General features: G+C 47.4%; 1 protein-coding gene across 2 annotated transcripts in view; it reads left to right on the forward strand.

The window, feature by feature from the left end:
- LOC138295851 (zinc finger protein 544-like) overlaps positions 1–17,889 on the forward strand; it is a 130,532-nt gene extending 112,643 nt beyond the window's left edge. For both annotated transcript variants that reach the window (XM_069234439.1, XM_069234440.1), the window contains exon 9: positions 9,663–17,889. In XM_069234439.1, coding sequence (XP_069090540.1) covers positions 9,663–10,396 — 734 coding nt within the window. In that variant the 3' untranslated portion in view covers positions 10,397–17,889. The remainder of the gene's footprint in view (positions 1–9,662) is intronic.
- Positions 17,890–22,373: the final 4,484 nt, after the last annotated feature.

Genomic DNA, 22,373 nt, shown 5'->3' on the forward strand with positions numbered 1-22,373 from the left:
GGCTGCAAACTTCTGAGCCCCAACAACATCAGAAGCCGTGGTTCCATCAGAGGAGACCTTCAAGGGGAAGAGGAAGCCAGCAACCATCTAGCTCAGCAGAAACCTCCCTTCTGTGTCACATAAAATTACTTTACTACCAACTCTTGTTGTGATGAAAGTTACCAATTATCAGGGAGAGTGGCAAAAAATAATTGACAAATGGTCATTTTCTGCAATGAGGACTGGCTAAGCTCTGAATCTTACAACAGACAACCCACAAAGTCCAAGAAATTCCATTTATTAACACACAGGCTGGCAATCAAGTGAGTATGCATGTCTCAAAAGAACAAAGACGTTTAATTAACTTATTTTAAGGCTCACAAAGAAATGCCCAGATATGAATGCAGGACTATCTTGAACCTTTTTTAATTTATTTATTTATTTATTTATTTATTTATTTATTTATTTATTTATTTATGTATTTATCATTTTGAGAATACAGCAATAAGAACAATCCCCTCTTTCATTACATCATCAGCACCAAAGGGCCCCAACTCAAGTATACCAAAATTCAGCATTCCTATCAACAGATGAACCGTAGCAATATAAGTTTAGGGGTCTCAACAAAAACTGTTGGCGTTCGGGGAGCAAAGAACAAATTCAACAAACAGAAATATAGCAAGGTGGCTGGAACGGACAGGCCAGCACCGACAAACATCCACAGCTCTCATCTTTTCACAGGCAGGGCAACACAAACCATTCCCACAATGCGTGGCTATTGAGTCTAGCGCACCTCTTCAATAAGCCGTCTCCAAATAGGCACGCAGAGGTGCCCAAATATCTCGCAGCCTAGAGGTCTCTGGCGCCAGCTCCCAATAGGTCTCCAGCTGTTCTTGGCAAAAAGCAGCATCACGCAACCAGTCAGCGACCCAAGGAGGCCGACAACGTCCCCAGCAAATCGCAACCCTGCGCTTCGCCAAAAGCAGCAACATGCACACCAGTTTCCTCTGAGCCAGTGGAACCGCATCCATGCTGCCCAACAGCAGTATCACAGGGGAGGGAGCCAGCTCAAGTCCAGTCATCTTCCCAATCACATGTGTAAGCTCCAGCCAGAAATCATGCACTGCTTCACATTGCCATGCCAGGTGAAAAAAGTCAGCATCCGCTGCGTGACATCGTTCACAAGAAGCATCCGCCCGCAGCCCCATAGCGCACAGGCCTCGAGGAGTATAGTAAAGTCGCTGCAGAAACTTAAAATGAATTAGCTGCAGCCTGCAGTTTGGCGATAGCGCCCTCATATGCGCACAGCACTTCCTCCATGTCTCATCTGAAATTGTCACACCTGTATCCGCCTCCCACCTCACCTTAGCGGACAGTGCAAGCCCACCCCTTTGTTCCTGCAAGCAGCCATACAGTTTGGTGACAACCTTCCTCGGCGTCTGCGCACTCCATACAACCTCCAGTGCGAGACACGTCACTGGAGACGCCGGAAGGCTAGAGTATCGCGCCGGAGCATCGCACACACACGCAGCACATATAGCCGGTGCAGCGCGCCCCCGGAGCCGTCTCGCAGCGCCGCCTCCAGGGAGATCAGCCACCCATCCACAAACCAGTACTCCAAAAGAGACAAGTCTGAGTCTCGAAGATAGGCCCGCAACTGCGAGTCACGGAACAGCCGCTCATCTGCCACAGCAGCCACCTTCATCGATGGCGCAAACAGCTCACGCAAACCGGAACGCTTCAAAGGTGCCCGCCATGCCCAGGCAGTGCACGCCACAGTATCCACCATTCGGGGTCTTGGCTGAGACAGGCCCCCAAACACTCGGATCAGGTTGTCTGGCCAAACTGCGTCATTCTCAGGGGCGAGATGCGGCATGTATCAAACAGGGTGGATCCAATAATACGCAAAATGGGCCTGTGCGCAGTAATAGTAAAGCTCCATGTCCGGGGCGGCAAGCCCACCCAGCTCAAACGGGAGCGTCAGCCTCTCCCATGTGATTCTAGGCTGACGACCCGCCCAAACCAGGCGAATCATGGCCGAGCGGAGACACTTCAAAAAATACTCCGTGAGGACCAGAGGGAGATTTACAAACAGATATAAGAATTTGGGTAGCACTATCATTTTGGCAATGGCAATTCGTCCCATTAACGACCGTGGTAAGGCACGCCACAACTCAGTCCTATCCTCCAGCCAGGACATGGTAGTACCATAATTAGCAGTCCAAAGTGTCTCAAATTCACCGCTCAGCCAGACCACCAAGTACCTCACAGGGCCACCTGCCCACGTAATAGGATACCGGGACAGGAAACCTGCCGTCCCCGGCGAAAGAGGCAGCACCACAGATTTAGACCAGTTAATTATTATACCCGAAAATTCTCAGAACCATACAACTTCATCAAGCAAGCCATCCTGATTTTTACCGGGCTCTCGCACATACAATGCAATATCATCAGCGTACATGGAAACCAAGATGAGCCACTGCCGGAGCTGTAGTCCCCTGTTGCTGTAGTGTTGACGCATAAAGGCCGCTAGTGGCTCCATCGCTATTGCACAAAGCAGCGGCAACAACGGGCACCCCTGCCATTTCCCCCGGACCACCCGAAAGGTGGCGGAAATGCCTCCGTTCAGACGAAGTCGAGCAACTGGCTCTGTGTACAATAAGAGAATCCAGCCCACAAAGCACAGGCTCAGACCCACCCTTCCCAAGAGTGCAAACAGATACTCCCACACCAACTAATCAAAGGCCTTCGTGGCATCCAAAAACACTGCTGCAGCATCATCATCAGCATTAATCGAGCCTGCAGCCCGCAAAAAACGTCCGCAAATTAATGCGCCGTAGACCGCCCTGGGACAAACTCAGACTGATCAGGAAGCACCAGCCTCGTCATCAGCGGCTGCAGACGCGCTGCAATCATCTTGGCCAAGATCTTATTATCGACATTAATCATCGAAAGCGGGCGGTAGGAGTCACAGCTTAGGGCGTCCTTGCCTGGCTTAAGGATCGTTACGATCATTGCCTCTCATAAGGAGGCAGGCAAAATTCCATTCTCCACTGCCTCTTCGTATACCTCCAGCAAATGAGGCGCAAGTATATCGCTTATTCCTTATAAAACGCTGGGGTCAAGCCATCAAGGCCAGGGGACTGTCACCGGGCAGGGCCCGAATCGCAGCCTTAACCTCCTCCAGCGTGAAAGGTGCATCCAAATAAGCCCTATGGGCCGCCTCGAACCAAAGTAAGCTAATCTCAGAGAAATAAGCCTGTATAACCCCGGCTTGCAGCGATTCGGGTGCAGAGTACAAGTCTGAAAAAAACTTAGTGAACACTTCCATGACTCCATCTGTCCCGATCACACGCTCATCCTCCGAGTTGTCTATTTCAGTAACATAGCTGCTGGCCCAGGGCTTGCGTAGTAAATTAGCCAGCGTACGTCCAGCCCTCTCTCCCTCTCCGTAGCGCCTCGCCCTGGCAAACCTTCCCAGAAAGCAGATTTCCATCTACGGAGCCTCTTCATACAAGGAAACCATACGCCGAAGATCCGCCAGTGTATCCCCAGACCAGTCCTCCACCAACCGAGCTTCCAGGTCAGCTATCCGCGTCTCCAACTGCGCCACATCCCGACGCAACCCCCGTTGCACGCCATGCTGCTTCGAAATGCAGCTCCCCTGGATGACCACCTTAAAGGCCTCCCACAGAACTCCTGCCGAACTCACAAAGCCACTATTCTCCTCAAAATAAAGAACAATATCCAGACGAATCTCCTCCCGGAATGCCCCATCCCTTAAAGCCCCCTGAGGCAAGCGCCACACAAAAGCACGTCCCGGACCGCCTGGCACCGCCAGCTCCAACTTAACCGGAGGGTGGTCCGACAGCGTGCGTGCCATGTGCTCCACCGATCTCGTCCACATCGCCACATCCCGCGAGCCCAGTCAGCGGTCAATGCGGGACCAACTGCTGTGCACATAGTTGGCACACGTACCCTCTCTCGCGTCTCCCTGCTTCATCCGCCAGATACTTTCCAGTGCACCATCCTCCATAATCGCGGCCAGAGCTCGAGCCGCTGCTACATGCTGCATCCTGGCAGAACTCTCCCTGTCCTGCTCCGGATCTAAGACAACATTAAAGTCACCCCCCCCCCAAATCACAGCACCTCCTCCCAGCGACTCCACCATCCGCCAGACCTCACCGAAGAAATCCGGATCGTCCGTGTTAGGACCATAAACAGCCACAAGTCGACAAGGCCTGTCCAACAGCACACCGTTCATCAGCACATACCGTCCATTAGGATCAATTATAGTTCGCTGCGTGCGCCATTGCAGTCCCTTGCGCAGCAGGATTGCCACTCCCCTGGCATAGCTCGAATATACCGCCCGTGACATTCCCCAATCCATCCCGCCTTCAAGCGATGCATCGTGTCCACCACCAAGTGAGTTTCTTGCAGCATGCAGATATCCACATTCTGGCGCTTAACATATGCAGACATGAGCCGCACCTTGCGCCTATCGTTCAGGCCACGCACATTCCAAGGGACGCAACGAACCACTGTCCCCCCAACTTGCGTCATCCAACCACTCGTACCCAGACACCAGAACACCCCACCACCCCACCAGCCAGCCTAGCAAACATAGACGGAACGAAAAAGAAGAAAACATCAGATATACTGGAACCAACAAGGAAGTACATAACCCCACCCTCCTCCCACTCAGACCCCCCCAACCGGGTCAAAGCTAATAGCCCCCCCCCTTAACCCACAAAACAAAGAAGATACACCATGGCATTTTAATGAGACTCATCCAGGGGACAAACCGCTAGCCACCCCACCCAATCCCACCAGTGGACCGGGAAGGGGAGGCAAGGGGCCAAAAGGTGAATAAACATCAGGACGGAAAACAATGCTATATTGCTGTAGCGGTGCGGTCAGTTCGTGTACCAGCAGCTGGGCCATTAGTCATTATCGCTGAGAGTCTCATGCTCCGCCCCAGGCTCGCCCAAGTTCACAGCCGCAGGCCACCGAGGGAGAGCCTTTACAAACTTTGCCACCTACTTCGGATCAGTAAAAATGTGTAGTTTCCCTCCATGCTGCACTTTCAGTTTCGCTGGGTAGATAAGGGAAAACCTGGCATCCGTACGTCCAAGCGAGCGTTTGACCAGCAAAAAACGCCCTGCGTGCGGCCTGCACCCCCGGGGTATAATCTGGAAAAAAGTGCAGCTCGTGTTTTTATAGTGCACCGGGCGCCACTCCCGCGCCAGCCGGAGGACCGTGTCACGGTCATGGTAATTCAAGAGCCGAATAATAATGGCGCAAGGCGGAGTGCCAGACGGAGGCCAAGGACCCAAAGACTGGTGCGCCCTCTCCACCACCAGCAGGCGGGAGAGCTGGCCAGCAAAGAGTTCAGAGAGCATGCCTTCAATGAAATCCTCCATTCGTCCCATGTCAGTGGATTCGGGAAGGCCAATCAGTCTAACATTGTTGCGGCGAAAGAACGCTTCCAAATCTTCATTTTTATTACGTATTACCTCCAGCACCTTCTCTATTTGCAACAACTGCGCTCGCTCGCCCTGACATTGATCCTCCAGGTCTGAAGTACGTGTCTTCAAGAATCGAGTCTAGAATCGTTATCATCCACCCTTGCCTTGATACGATCAAGCTGCTCCGTTAAATGATCGAGCTTGGTGTCAATGCCCGTCAGGCTGGACTTCAAATCCAGGAACATGGCCTTAACCAACATGTCAGATGAGGCAGCCTCCACAGTGGCGACGGGGTCCCCCCTTCCTCCGCCCCCGTCAAAGGAGATCTTCGCCTGCTGCTGCTCCGCCTTTCCCCTCCTGCAACAGCAAGATGACCGGCAAGGGTCCCAAGCCCAGGCAACAAAGGTCACGATCAGGCCTCCAATGCCAGCCAGCAATGCCTCCTCCAATGCAGGCCTCCTCCGGCCGGCGGATCTCTCACAGCCCAGGCCCCGCCCTCCTCCGTCCCCAGACCTGCAACAACCAGGCCAAGGAGTCAGTTACAGCAGGGCGAGTCCAGGCCCAGAAATGCTGCAGATCCCCCCCAGGCCAGCCCCGCCAGGCCGGCAGCTTCCGCGGTGGGATCCCAGACAGCACCTCCACTGGGCCTCCAGGCCCAACTCAGCCAGCACGGGCGAAAATGTGCCACCAGCCAACTAGCAGCACCCCACAGGGTCCACCAGCCCCGCACTGCACCGCAGGGCCCCCGGCAGCCGCCCAAAAAGCATTGTCTCCCAGCTCCCCGCGGGGGCCAGTCAGTTGCTCCAATGAAGCTGCCAAATTCATCCGGCCGCGGCAGGTACGTCTCCGGGGGCCCCGACCTCAGCTTCGCAGTCGGACAGCCCCAGCACAGCAGCCACTCCGCAGGATGCAAGAATCTGCGGGAGGCCACAGTACGAACCTACCGCCGATCCGGCAACCTGCCGCCAGCAGCCCACCGGTGCAGCGTCCCAGCAGGCGCCGCCTTTCCCCGCCCGGCCAGCCAGTCCAGGGAAGCCCGCGGCACAGCGCTGTGCGCCGCATGCCTCACTCTTCCGCTTGGCCAGGCCTGCGCCTCCGCCGCCCGCCCGATACATCTGACGCAGGGCGCAGCCTTCTCTACATACCGCCGTCAGCACCTGCGACGCCGCAGCTCCGTCCTGCGAAAAATCAGAAACATAGCAGAGCCGCATTAAATGTCGGCCATTTTGCTGCAGGCTAGCTCCGCCCCCCGGCTATCTTGAACCTTGACACAAACAAGCTGTTCCTATAGTTTTACCCTCAACACCAACAGGCAGATTGATGTGTACCAGATTGGATGTGTGCCAAAGATTAGCAAGATTCATATTTCCAAGTATCTCTGTCATATTTGCAATTTAGGCAGAAGATCGAAGATGATGAAAAGAGAACAGAAACAAAAGTATTAAAAACTCAGTTTATCTTTTCGATAGGGACTACCTCTAAATTTTTTCTTATCTCAGCAGATACATCACATGGTCAGATGATCTGTCTGCCTTCCAAAACTGTATCTTCTATATATCTGCTTCCTTCTTCTTCGCACATCAGTCAGGGAGGCTGGAGCAGCTTCATCATGGCTGAATCAGTATTGCTCATTAGTTTCAGGGAAGACCTATTGTTGCTATAACCTCTATGTTGTTTAATTCCTTTTTCACCCACTGGAAGACCCTCTTTTTTGACAATGTTCCCAGAGAACATTGTCAATGGTAGATAGTCTCTTAGGATATATCTGTGACTATATTACTGGGCCGGCCACATACAACCTTGTTTTATGCTCCCTTAAAGAATTTTGTATGTGCAGTTAAATATCACTAGTTCCCTCTCTCCATGTTCCCCCTCAGGTTTTCTGATTATCAGTTCCATGGCCTTACTAGGAATTGTATGAGACACACCAGACTTAGGCCCTCATTACGACTTCGGTGGTCTTTTTAAAAGACCAGATCTGGCGGTCTGCTGCCCGCCCTATTAGGAGTTTTCCGCTGGGCCAGGGGTGGAAAAACAGGGTTTTTTGCCCCCTGGCCCAGTGGAAAACTCACCACAACATTGATGCCATATTGTAATCGAGCCAGCGGCAATGTTGTGGTGCATCTGGAGCAACAGCACCCGTCGTGCATTTCACTGCAGAAATGTTGGTAAAGGTTCATCAATATATAATGCCTTGATGCAGGTAATGAAATAGGCATAGCAGCAAGTGGCCACTGGCACAAAGGAAATACTAACCCCTATAAATCTTCCAAACGCACCATGAATTATCATTCAAATAGCACATGTAATTATGTTTTACATTTTCAGTCATTTTGTTTTCAAACATCAGCATATCACTTTTTCAAAATACATAGGCCCTCATTATGACTTTGGTGGTCTATTCCGTAGAGTGTTGGCAGTCTGAAGACTGCCATGTTATAACTGCTGGCTGCTGTCCGCCACTAGTTGGTGGGCTACTACATGGAGGGGGTGTGGGGTTGGGGAGTCCTGTTGTGACAACAGGAATTAGTATTCCTGTGGCCAGTGTCCTTACCACCAGGGATTTTATTGCGGGGCTGCTGCCACAGAATCCCTGGCAGTAAGGATACTCATTATACCGCTGGTGGTGTTAGGTGGACTGCCAGGTCGAAGGTGGTCAACCTTCGGCCAGGCGGTCCCACCCCCCTGGCGGTACAGGAGGTGATCTGGCTGCGATGCAGCCAGTTGACTGCTGCCGTCATTATTTGGCAGTCCTGCCCTTCCACGCTGTTGGTGGTCTGACCGCAACCGTAGACATGGCGGTGCAGGACCACCAAGGTCATAATGACCACCATAATTTTTAAATCAAATATGCACTTTACAGTTTGGGTAAAAACACTGTAAGAACATCTTATCTGTTTCACACACACTTATAGAATGATTCTTTCAAATCTCGATGTGACTTTGCTAGCTTGAGAGCTGTGACAGGTGGTTATGTTTTAAGTCCTGCAGGTGTGTGTTTGTGCATAAGCCTTGCCATTGGTTAGGCCAACTGCCACTATAAGCTCCAGAGTTGTGTAATACTGCTTTATTCAACGTGGCTAGGCCGTCTGAATTATATACTGTGGTGGACTGCACTTTTGGGAGCTTCTTCCAAGGTACCGGCGAAGTACCAATAGCTCCAGAGTTACCCATTTGAGACAACTGCCCTAGTTTGCAAGTATTATTTGTTGAACAACCTTCATATTGCTGACTTTAGTTAGGGCCTTGTCTAAGAATAAGCAGGTCAGGTTTTAAAAGGTGCGTTGTCATATCACTAACACATGAGTTTAAAATAATTCTGTGTAAGCCCTCAGATGTGTTAAAGAATGAGTGAATGTAGAGGGCAGCATCATCTCTTAGAATATTTAGTTGGAAAATTAACACAACAAATATTTAAGTTCCTTTCTGAACTCTGTGGCTTTAAGATACATTTTCATGCAAAGCCTTTAGGGCAGTACTTCAAAAATCATCGCATACTTTTATCTGTCCGTTTATTGTCTTTGCCAACAACTGCCTTTGCACAAAAGTACAACAAAACCTGGTAGGACATCAGGTTAACACAGCAGTATGGGATAGGGTGGGAACAGTAGGTTTGATGATTTATATATGAGTGTAAGATCATTTAGAAACATATCAGAACATGAATAGTCTTGTAGGTTACATGGACAATTCCAGAGAACATGCTCCTCCCATCATGACCATGAGGTATTATAGGCAACTAATACAAACTCATCAAAAGTTTCACCTTTACAAGTGAAGGAGAAAAAAACCCAAAAATGGGAAATCAGTCATCTTTGACAGTTTTATGCAGGCAACGTTTTCTAGTCCAGTCTTGGTCCCGGGTAGTTTACTAAAACCAGCAGGGGGATATCGAGTGCAGTCCCAGAATTGGAGATAGGACATTGGAAAAAAAATGATGACAAATATGCAGGCTAAAATGGGCGGTCTTCAAAAGACGTAGAATGCAATAGCGCCTTGCCACAAACAGGCAGTATTCAGTAGATTAAAAACAGGGAGATGCATAAATCATCAGTTACATCAAGAGTAGAAAACGTCTTTTTTTAAATGTTCGTTCCTGATCATGTGATACAAAATAGCAACTATGTTCTTGCACTCTTGATGTAATGAAATGACATGTTTATTGATATGTTCTCCAAATGATAATTTGAAACACTGGCTCTCATTTTATTGCAGTGGACAGTGGCATCATGATCCAAAGTACTGAAAGAACATCAGGACACGTTTTTGTGGGAGCTACGAAGAACCCTTTGATCGCTGATAAAGAAATAATCTCTAAAGGTTCCAGTTGGTCACAATGTAATGAGGACCTGGAAGGAGAGACTGCGACTCACTGTGAAAGTGTTTTTGGTTATCATTCACATTCCAGTTCAACTCATACAACAACCAACATGCAGACAGCAGATAAATATAAGATGAGCAATGGTAGTCTGGCCAATCCAAACCTCCTTGTATATCAGTCAAGCACACAGTCAAACTGTGGAACAGACATAACTGCTCGATTTGATATAAACTTTAGTCAATGCATAGGTCGTTTTAGTACCCAAACAAAACAGAATGATTTTAGACCATACAAATGCACCAAATGTGAGAAGAGCTTCAGTCAGAAGGGAACTCTGAGTAGACACCAGAAAACGCATTCTGGAGACAAACCTTATAAATGTACTGAATGTCCAAAAAGGTTCAGTCGGAATGGAGATCTTGTTATACACCTGAGAAAACATACGGGGGAGAGACCTTTTCAGTGTACCATCTGCAAAAAGGGCTTTAATCAAAAGAGGAGTCTCACGAGTCACCACAGAACACATTTGACAAAATTGCCCCCTAAAGATCTGTCCTGCAGAACATACGAAAGTAGCTACAATCAAAGTGTAGAAATTATTTCACAGCAGGAAACATATAGCAGCTAGAAACCTTGGAGCTCGACAACTGGACATAATTCAAGCATGTGATTCGGTGGAAGATACAATGCTACAGTAGCACCGGAGTCTGTATTAATTTTTTTTATATAGCACTAAACAATGCTGTAAATAATAAGTAAAATTATTACACAGTGTAAGGTACTCAATTGAACTAGCTTGAAAGGATTGAAGGGTGGCGTTCAGCTCACTAAATCATCTTGCCTACTTCGAAGAACGTTTTTTTAAAAAACGTTATTTTTCATTCTATTGCAAAACAAGCACACAGCTTCATACAACATTTCAGTACACGTGCTTTTGAATCCACAAATTACCTGTAATATACTTGTAGGACTGGGGTACCCCCACCCCTTGGAGCTTACTTATGGAGCAGAGGGAGGTACACCCTGTTTTTCTGCACATCTCTACTATGACGCGCCTCTACAGCATGTGCCTAGTGGCCCTTTTTATCTTTAGTTCACTTAACGATCTGAATTTTTCCGCAGATGTGGAACCCTCCGCTGAAACGTCTGGGTCCTAGTGCCCAGGTCCCCCTCCACCTTCTCGTCTCGCCTGGCTAGCCTGATGTGCATGTCTTCTGCTGGGGACAACTCTCCCACATACCCCACCTATTTTGCCGTGTGTGGGCCATGTGTGCCCATCCAGGTAATGGCTACTCTGCATTTCGTAAGGATCAATGCTAGTTGCAAGGGTTTGTATGCCATTTGAGGCAGTTGGCCAGGGTTACATGAATCCGGATACCACTGCTTTATTTATCTGTTCCGCAACCTGTATCAGTAATTCTATACTTCCCAGCATTCCCATGCCAGATGCAAGAAGCCTGCATTGTCCCTCCCACACTGTGGGCACCTGTCTGGTCTTGAGGGAGACAATTTGTGAAGATCCCTGGGCGTCAGGTACGTCTGATGAAGGAAATTGAAGTGTATCAATTTAAAGAACGCATTGCAGGATATGGTGTGTGTGAGGGAATTAATACGGGACCATTCCACCTCCCCCAGCGGCGCTTCCAAATAATTTTGCCCATGCTGCTCTAGGGTGTGGTATATGTGTTGCACTGTCCTCTCTCTGTGACAATAAAGAAGTCAGGTGTCGACCCTACCCACAGGACAATAGGATTCCCAGAGTGCGTGGTGTGGTAGGTACATCAGGGGCAGTGGGCCAGACTGATCTTGCAATGGTAGATAAACCTGCATGATGCAGGAAGCGCCCTTGTACTCCTCAAATGAGATGGATTTATCCCTTGGGTAGAGGTCAAATCCTCTATGTCTCCAGTCCTGGAAGAAGACACTCTCTAATAGCTTCCAGACTGGTTGTACTATCCAGATCAGGACATCCCTGTGAAATGGGGCCTGTTTCCTGACCTTTTGTGCCAAATAGATGCTGTGGCGCGGGCCACCAGGAGGACAGAGGAGGGGAGCTCCAGCTCCTTCCATTAATATCTCACGTAATTGACCTACTGGCACCCTCCCTGCCAGTAAGAGTTTTTCCCAATTGTCTTTAGGCGCTAGCCAGTGCACTGCATGTTGCAACTGCGCAGCGTAATAATACACGTCAAAACGTGGGGCCTCCAGGCTTCCCTCCTCATATGTTCTTTTTAGGGTCCATAATGCTACCCTGCTCCTTCGCCTCCACCCCATCCCCAGAGGAGCTGGATTAAAACAGTGTCCAATTGTTTGAAAACCCTGGCTGGTATATCGCACAATTAATTATGGAGCATATAGAGGCACCACAGCAGCATTACCATCTTTGAGATGGTTAATCTGCCCATCAACGACAAGGGGAGGGTGTTCCAGAAGTCAGTGGAAGCGTTGAGGCTTTTTAGGATGCTGTCTATATTCAAGCTCAGTTGTCTGTTTGTCAAATGTGTTACCCTGACGCCTGGGTACCTAAATTTGTCTAACTCCCATCTGAGGCCCAACTGCGGGAAGTTCCCCCTTTCTGTTCTCGCCAAGGACGCAAGAGGAAAAACCACGGGTTTGCCTCTATTGATTCGGGGGCCAGATATGGTGCCAAATGTCTCCAGCAGTTGTAATAGCTAGGGTACTGGGGCCCAAGGAGAGGACAAGTATAACAGAGCGACGGCAGCGTATAAGGAGATGATATGCAACGTGTCCCTAGTTTGGATACCCTGATGCCGCAACTCTCTGTGAAGCCGAATGACCAAGGGCTCAATAGCCAGGGCAAAGATCAGTGGCGATAGGGGGCAACCCTGCTTCGTGCCTCGTCCCAGTGCCCAATCCTATAACTTTATACCCTCTGTCCTAACTCTCACGCCAAATTTAATGTAAAGGAGATGTACCCAGCGGCAGTATTAGGGACGTAACCCCATGAACTTGAGGACCTCAAGCATGTATCTCTAGTCTATATGTCAAAAGCTTTTTCGTGGTCCATGGAGACCAGGACTAGCTCGTCCTCCAGGTCGCTGACTTCAGACATGATATACGCTAGTCATCTGAGATTCATGCTGGTGTTACACACAGGAATTAACCCACACTGGTCCTCATGGACCAGGTGCTGCATATAAGGGAGTAAACGTGATGCCAGAACTTTACAGAGTATTTTCATGTCTGCATTCTTTATAGTTATGGGCCTATATGCAGAGGGGTCAGCCTGAGCTCCGCCCAGTTTTAGTACATGCATATTTCTCCCTCTCTCATGGAGGGGGAGAACAACCCCCTGTCTCGCGCTTCAAAAACAGATCTCTAGAAGTCTTTTGGTCAGTGCGGCTGAGTACGCCTGATAAAATTCTGAGGGTAGTCAGTTGCTCCCTGGTGGCTTGGATCATGGGAGTGCCTTTTAAGTCATCCAAATTTCTTCAAGGATTAGCAGGCCTCCTGCTCTTCTACCGCTGTGGACGAGAGTTTGGGGATCGCTAGTGTCTCCAAGAAGGAGATACACCCATGGGCCTGTACTCTTGGGTACGATGTATAAACCTTTTGTAAGTGTTGTTGGATACCCTAGCAATGTCTGCCTGGTCGAGGCTCTTCTGCAATCAAGTGATCCTAAGTATAATATGTGTGTTGGGGCTGTTTCCCTTTTGAGTATCCAGGCCAACAACTTTTCGGATTTGTCCCACTTACAGTGTAGCCTCTGCCTATATCGCTTGAGGGTATATTTGTCAAGCCTGTCCCAAATGTCTATGTTTCTGCATTTATTTTGCTGTTCCCTCTATGGTGTGGTTGAGTGTGTTTGCGCAGTGATCTGAATGCATATAAGATTTGCTTCTTCTCGCTGTAAATCGGATTGTAGTTGTCTGCGTAACCCATATGTAACGCCCATATATGCCCCTCTGACCACTACCTTCAGTGCTTCTCATTCCGTGCCCGTGTGGCATGTGGAGCCCCAGCTGATCTCTAGATATTCTGTGAGTGTCTTTGATAAGGCCTCTCTCCCTTCCGTATCATCCAGGGTCTCTAACGGTACTCGCCACACTCGGGGACCTCTGTGATCCTCCCCCTATGTGACAGATAAAAGGGGAATGGTTGGACAAGTATCTAGCCAGGTAGTTAACCGTTAGATTCTTGAAGTGTAGGTCCCCAGCCGTGAGGATTCTGCCAAAACGGCTATATGTTTTATGTGTGGGGGAGTGACAAGTAAATTCTATCTGTTCTGGGTGATGTAGTCGTCAAACGTCAATGAGATCTAAATTATGCATCACTTACCCCAAGACTGCTGACATATGTGGTTTTGTGTCCATTCTCGGGTGTATCCTGTCCAAAATGGGATTTAGGTCACAATTGAAACCTCTGAGCCAGAATATTGGAGGACTAGTATCCTGTACTAGTACATCTTGTATAGTGTGGAAAACCCCTGGATCGTCATTGTTGGGGGCGTAAGTATTAAATATATTAGTTGGTTTGCCATCAAGGGTGCCTTGCAAAAGGACATACCTCAAACCCACATCAGCTTCTGAGTATGTGAGGGTCAACAGGACTCCCTGTGCCACTTGAATCAGGCTTCCCCTCGCAAGTGAGGAACAGGAGGAATGATAAAGTTGGTCCCAACATTTCTTTGGCCATGCATTGGGTTGCTGCATCAGAGAGGTGTGTCTCCTGGAGACATGCTATTTGAACTTTATGTCGCTTTAGAAAGGATAAAACCCTGTATCTTTTGACGTGTGTCCCTAGCCCCCTCAATTCCACGTCAGCAGTCGCATGGCCGCCCCCACCATGTTGTAGTATAGTCACGAGTATTTCTGCCCCCCATCTTTGATGCCCTGAAATCTGAAACATACTGTGTGTAAAACCAACAAACCCAAGTAAACATTCTCAGCTCCCCAACCCACCCACAGACATTGACTTAACCTCATCCAATAGGTGCCCCCTTCTTTGAGTGCACCAGGAATCACACCACTTCCCTGCCCACACAACGGGGACTGGCAAACTGTTCTAACAAATATAATTCCCGGCCGACCCCGTCACCTCCCAACTCGTTCCCCTATAATCAATATTTGTGCTTTTGTTTTCCGATTTATGAGGTTCTCAACTTCCTGAGCCTTGGTGTACTGTGCCTCTTTTCCCCTGGGGGAGGTCCATAGGCCACAAGTAGTCTTATCAGGCCACAATCTGCAACCTGTCCTTGTAGGAGTGGAGGGCTTCATCTGCAACTCAATCTCCGACTGAATCCCTCCCTCTTGGCAATCACGCAGCATTTCTGAATATAGGCCTAGTTCTGGGAGTCCTTCTGGTCAGTCGATAGCCCCTGGTCCACAACCGCCACCCGAGAGGGGACTGCCAATCCGCTGGATAAATCCAATAGCAGGGTATCTGCTGTACTCGCTTCCTCCTGCTGTGAAGTCCCATCCAATTGCCTCACTCTATCCTCTGCTATTGTTATCCTGCATGTGCCCAGGGGGGAAAAATTAGGATTCTCTATCGTTGCCTGCAATTGTGAGTGTCCTCCTCTTGACGCTGACCCCCAGGGGCGACCTCTGTCATATCCTGCAGAAGTCCCAGGGCCACCCCCTCGCAGTTTGAGCCACTCCCACACCTCCTCCAGATTCTCAAAAAAGTGTGCCTTCTCCTGAAAAATGACTTTTAACTTGGCATGGTAGAGGAGCATATAGCAAAGTTGCATAGTCCACAGTTTCTTCTGCTCTTCGCTTCAGTTCCAGGGTGTCCGTTGACATTTGAGACATTTGTCGTTTCATGGACTTCATTTCAGCCTGTAGTTCAGTGATGCTTGACTGCACTGTTCTGACCTTATCGACCACCTTCCTGAGATCCGCCCGAAGTAGGTTGACATCTATGGCCACTGCATCTATGTGGTGTTCGAGCGCCGACCGCGCCCTATGAATAACTGGCAACAACTAAGCAGGAGATGGTTCAGCTGTCACTTGTGATTGTTTGTCTGCTTCTATCTCCCCGATTGGTGGGTTATACATTGTGTAGGATGTCGCAGAGTGATATATTGTGTATTGGTATTAGAGGTCTGGGACCATGAGTTCTTATTTTTGCCCATCTTGAGGTCAATTCCGGACTTGTTAGGTGGTATTAAGGGTTGGAGGTTTACTGTTTCTTTGTGACACAAGGAATTTCCCCCCCCTTGCTGTGAAGAACACTGTCAATGTTTACTCAGGCCCTCCAGTCTCCTCAAGCTTGAGGCCAATGCCATAGGCTAACACTTGCTCCAGACAGGGCCAGGCAACTCCTGTTCACCCGCCTCTATTGATGGGGTTGCGTGAAGAAAGTGCAATGAACTAGGCCTGTTTGGGGACCACAGCCAACAAGTTCCTTTTCATATTATAGTGCTGCAAGAGTGAATGTCTTGCATGTGTCCCCACCAGAGCATGTGTTATAGTCCTTGGGGCCGCAATTACTGTCCCATACTGTTAGAGGCCCCCCCCCAACTGTCGAATCAGAATCATTGTCCCTTACACTGCCCAGGTATTAGTTGCCAGCTCGCTCACCTAGGGGTTTCTCGCAAGGACTGTATGCGTCCTCCGCAGGCCGCTCTCCAGGTAAAATGATGGTTCCAATGTGCAGTTACAGAGAGGCTGCCTTGTGGTTCTCCAGTGGGGCACCTCAGTATTGGGTCCGACCCTTCCAGATCTTCGTCGGCTGCTTCGTTGGCGAGAGGGGGTGGATCTGTAATCAGGCGAGAGGGGGTGGATCTGTAATCAGGCGGGCCCTGTGTTGCTCCCAGTCCACAATCCCCCCCCCCCCCCCCCCGGAGACTCAGGGGAATCACAGGATTAACCCTTACTGCAGGCAGTTAAGATTATGCAGGAGGCTCCAGGATTAGGGGTGGTATGGAACGGGCCAGCCGGGAGCTTTGGGGGATTACGTCCTGGTGGCCATGTTCCCAGGCCACGCCCCCCTCTTCGAAGAGCTTAAGATTGCGTTTCACGTGTAATACGCAGCTCAATGTACTATAGTACAAACATTAACACCACTTTGAAACCCAAGCCCTGGGAGTATACTCACTCTTGTACTTTTGGCAACACATGTATTTCAAGCAATATCCAGTTCGCAAAATACAGTGCAGGAATGGATAGGACTTTACAGGTTTTGTTGCCTCTTAAATTTAAGTGGCTTCATCCAAGAGCGTTTCTTAAAACATTCAAATTCCCATTAATGGCTTAACAGCAAGTAAAGAAAAACAGTTCTTGTGAAATATTTTTTGTTTAATGTCATTAATTGAACTTTGCAAAACAGAACGAAAGGTATCTGTTTTGATTCACCAGTAAATAAATTGATGAAAATTGTGAGCCACCATTGGTGGACCCATCCTTAAAGAACTTTAAGGGTTGGATCTGTGGATTACTCATAACTTTTTTCCCCAGGTTTTTTCTAAACATTAGCTTTGAGGATGCACACATTATATATCTCTGTATACTACAGAAGTACAAATAAGATAACACAAACAGCATATTCACAATTTTATTATATTGTGGTGAAAGTAGTAGACTTGAAAGATGGGTTGACTGCTAACTATAAGATGGTGAGCTATTAAAGCACTGTCAATTACGTCAGTGAGATTCCCATTAATATCCTTCAGTATCTGTTTAACCCTGAACCGAAAGAAGGTTAGTGCATATGAAGAAGCATACACTGTCTTATCATCCAAAAACTGATGACCCCATCACATACCTACCGTGGCAAAGATAATTTTCACAACAGCTCTTCACTCTGCAGATACCAAGAGACAATCTCTTGCACACTGCATAATCAGTAATCCTGCATTTTGCAAGCAATTCAAATTAAATAGTCTGTCAACAGGACAGTCAATTCGGATCTGTCCATTTTTGTCTCTAGTCAGATGCCCAAACATTGTACAGGTTACTGCATTATGGTGAGCTCTCACAATAGAGATGTGTGTGTAGCGTGTAGTTTACGTTTTTGAATTCCAATAGGGATATTGTAAACATTCACCCTTCCAAGACTAATAACACAAGTAACATTGATTTGGGAAATTATAACACTTATCATTGAGTGCCAAGAAACAATTCAGGTTGTATTATGCAAGGCACACTTAGGGCCTAATTTAAAACTCGGCGTACGGGTTACTCCGTCACAACGGTGACAGATATCCTGTATGCCGAAATCTAAATCCCATTATATTCTATGAGATTTAGATTTCAGCAGATGGGATATCCATCACCGCTATGATGGAGTAACCAGTCTGCCAAGCTCTAAATCAGGCTCTCGGTCTTGATACTCCCTTATAGCCTTCACTAGTGCAATGTATACCTTTGAATGAGATTGTGTTAGCCAGGAGTCTCATATGGCAGCAAAGGAAAAAAAGCACTGGTTTAAGCAATAAGTTTTGCTTTTATAAAGCGAGTGCTGAGCTGTTAACTTTGCCAATGTTTGTAGAATATTGTTTAAAAAACATTTCAAAATACTGAAGAAAAAACAAACAATTCCTATAGTATCTCTAAACTGTACTTTGACTTCAGTGTTTTCAATCTTTATAAATGGTAGTGTTCATTTCAAATATGTTTCACACAGAAAACTGAACAGAATGTAAAAATAATTATGAAGTGTCATAATGTAAAGGCAAATGCATGCCAATGACTAAATTACTTTCCACAGGATTCAGCTATTGGGTCCTCTGTAACAGCCCAGGGAAACGATTTACGGGCCTTTGGGAGAAGTGCCATGCTAAGTACACCTTCTGCTCAACAGATGGCCTTTCCGCCAGCACCACAAAAACCTTTATGAACCAGCCAAAACAGATCTAAAAGTGCAGACAGAGAATCCACATCCCTGTCTGCTTAAGGGTGATCCACTGTGTGTTGTTCCAGTTGCAAGTTCTCTTCCACCAATAAAGGGCTGCACCACAGTTTTCTCAAAGGACTGCTGTGCGACTAGAAGCCGGTGTGTGCCTGACAGCCAACTTCCTAGAAGTGAGGGCACATCACCTAGAGCCTGGCTTGGCTATGAGAAGCTGAATCTGTACCCTGATTAGAAGAGGCTTGAGAGAGGGAAGGAACCTGTCAACCTGCAGAAGTGTGACTGACCTGAATCGCCAGAACACTTGACCCCAGGTGATTTGTGCATCAACCAGCCAAAGGAAGACAGTGTTTGTGTTTGAGTTTATTTATTTATAAAGCGCAAACAAATGCCTGAAGGCGTCTCAGGGCTGCCATGTAATAGATAGTTGAGAAAGGAAAATAGGCGGGAGTAAAAAATATATGGTAACCAGTAAACTGCACAAAAGAGGGGGAAAAGGAAACACCTAACAAGAATCCTACGGAAGCAACAAAGGCTGACTAAACAGCCAGGTATTTAGCATTTTTCAGAAAGTTGTCTAATTTAGTCTGACTTCTAAGATGACCAGGCATGGCGTTCCACAGATGAGCAGTAAAATAGGCGAAACTTCTGCGACCCCATGAGGCTTTGAAGATTCTTGGAGTAGCTAGCAAATTGACCATGGAGGATCTAAGAGACCACATAGGAGCATACCAAACAATTGTATTTTTCAAAGGAATTGGAGTAGCTGAATAAAGACATCTGTGTGCACTACAGAGGGTTTTAAAAGCCACTTTTTCATGAGTGGAAGCCAATGGAGATCTTCCCTGGCAATAGATACTGACTTATGTGTTTTTTACTTTCTTTAGCAAGCTAACTGCCGCATTTTGAATTCTCTGTAGTTTGTTGAGGATTCCACTCTGGGCCCCAGCATGCAAGGAGTTACAGTAATCCAGTTTAGCATGCACAAGTGCGGTGACCAACGTTTTCTGCAAATCACCAGGAAGGAAAGGAAGAATCTTTTTTATCATTTTCAGGGTAAAAAAGCATGAGGATGTCAGCTGGCTAGTATGCTCAGCGAAGGGAAGCCTGGAGTCAAACATGACATCCAAATTCCTAACTTTGCTAACTGGGGTGGGTGGTGGGCCTAAGCAGCGGGGCCACCAATTTACTTCCCATAACTTTTCATCAAGGCCAAAGAGTAAGATCTCCATCTTGTCCAGATTAAATTTTAGGTAGTGCTCACTCATCCACCTAACAAAAGCTGACATTCAGCTTTAAAAACAAGACGTAGTCTCCTCAATGTTACCCATAATTGGTGCAATAATTTGAGTATCATCGGCATATGAGATGGCCACAAAGCCAAAATCTCTGATGAGGTTCAAAAGTGGGACTATATAGATATTAAATAGAGGAGTTGCAAGTTCTCTTCCACCAAGAAAAGGTGCTCCACAGTTTAATCAAAGACTGCTGTGCGAATAGAAGCTGGTGTGTGCCTGACAGCCATCTTCCTATAAGTGAGGGCACCTCATCTGGACTCTGCTTGGCTAAGGGAAGCTGACCTGATCTGTAACCTGATTTGAAGAGCCTTGAGAGAGGAAGGAACCTGTCAACCTGCAGAGGTGTGACTGCCCTGAATCGCCAGAATGCTTGACTCTAGGTGATGTGTGGATCAACCAGCCAAAGGAAGACAGAGGACAGTGAAACATTTTGAGACAGTGACAACCACTGTCCAGTTGTGGACAGTGGTTGTCGCTGCTGTCCATAAAAAACTTGTGCCCCAGACACAACTGCCAAATAGTTTGTGTTACAGTGAAGCATGCCACCACCAACACATTTTCTGTCCAAGTCTACTGCTGTTCAGAAAGTTGTGCTTATGGAAGTGTGCAGCTGCTGTTCAATGACTGGACTGGAGAAGTGCTGTGCTGGTCCACCCTTGACCCTCTCGGTGGCTGCCCTGATGCTCCTGTGACCTCCGACCTTGGCAGCCTCCCGACCACAATTCACTGGTGACTCGCAAATGTCCTTTGTTCACCAGAATCAATACCTGCCTGATGGACGTCAGTACCACATACCCCTTCTCCTGTGCTCATCCCCGGCTCAAAGGTCAAGTCTCCAGCTTGCAAAGTCCTTCCCAGTGAGAAAGCACCCTTTATATTTTATCTTTGGCTTTACTGTACTTTGCCTTTATCTTATCATGCCTTTTGCAAGGAGCTTTACTTCAGAGTAAAGATGGCTACTAGACCAGTCGGTACAGCTGTACTTATAAAAATATAATTTGAGTTACTATGAAAAAGTGTTCTAACCTCAGAATGTCCCAGATGGGGTTCTAAGACTGCCAAAGTACATTTTGTTATTTTGATTCACTCTGCAAAGTAATCCATGGTTTGAGGATTTGTTTATGAGATTGCTGGGGCACAACTGTTCTCACAGGATATTGCTTCAGTTAGTCTTAATGACCCGGTCTAACTGCTGAATGCCCTTGGTTTAAGGTTTGTTTAATTTGAGTCGATGGTTGATGAGTGAAAGGAGGAAGTTGATAAACTGTTGGCAGCTGTAAGCAGCAAATCTTTAAATGCCACAGTGAAATTTTTTCTGCTTTACCATCGTTTTCCATTGCCTTTTATGTGGTTGCAGCTACAATATCAGAGTGGTCTGTAAGCTAAAGCAGACTGTTCACGTACAGATATCCCTACTGCAGAAGAACTCAATAAAGATGCGGAAGACTCTAATGACTGACTTTCTCTTTCTCCTGGTGGTGTCCAAATGATTGAAGCTTTGACATCTGGAAGCACTGCTGAGATGTGATATGGGTCCTTCCTATTGGTTTTCGGAACTGCAGTGTAGGTGATACATATAGAAGTGCATGCCTCACAGACAGAACTAGTTTTATGAGAGTCAACATTTTTGAGGGACCTACTCTACGACCCTGACAGAGGTGAGTGACCCATGCTCCATCTCAAAGAACAATTGAGAAGTCAGTCATCAGGTAAGGGTGGCGAGCAGGATAAGGGGAAGGTAGTGGCACTACTAAAGTGAACAAAGGAGATTGGTTTTCCTCAAGAAGTTGGTTCTTCCTCAGATCAGGAGGGTGGTTCCTCCAAATTGGGCCAATTCAGGTTGCCAGAGGTCATTAGAATCTTTGGTGTGCCTAAAGGTAACCACTAATCATAGGTCCGCGATTTAATAACAGTAAATGATTAGATGATAGTAGATCCTCATCGCCCAAAGGATCTGTAGCCTATGAGATAATGTTGAAGGTTTCAATATTGATAGGATTGCTTCTGGAAAAGTGACATGAATATACAAAGGACAATATGCACTTGGGTTTCTCTTGGATGGGACTTTTCATTTCCTGAAATTACAGCATTTGAGACAATGTTTGACAAAGAAGGGGGAGGAGGATTAGATTAGCTCAGTTTGAATGAATGGAAAATGTATGTGTGATAGGGAAAATGTGTGAATGAAGTTTAAGGAACAATACATACTACTATGAGGAAGGAACTACATGAATTATGAAGCAAACATGTAAACAGAGAAAAAAGGAGTAGTGGAGCAAAGACGCCTTAGAGGAATGCAAAGCTTTCATGCACAGCCTTCAGCCACACCATCAGAGGGGTGGTGAATGAGGTTACTGAAGGTGTACAAGCTAGATCACTGCTCCCTTATTCACTGGGTGTAATACATGATGGAAAGTCGGACAAAACTGAAAGTAGATGAGAGTGAAGGACCTCGTTATAGTCTCGTAATACAATTACAGCAGGTTAAACAGT

The sequence above is a fragment of the Pleurodeles waltl genome, chromosome 5 (assembly GCF_031143425.1).
Source record: "Pleurodeles waltl isolate 20211129_DDA chromosome 5, aPleWal1.hap1.20221129, whole genome shotgun sequence".
NCBI lineage: Eukaryota > Metazoa > Chordata > Amphibia > Caudata > Salamandridae > Pleurodeles > Pleurodeles waltl.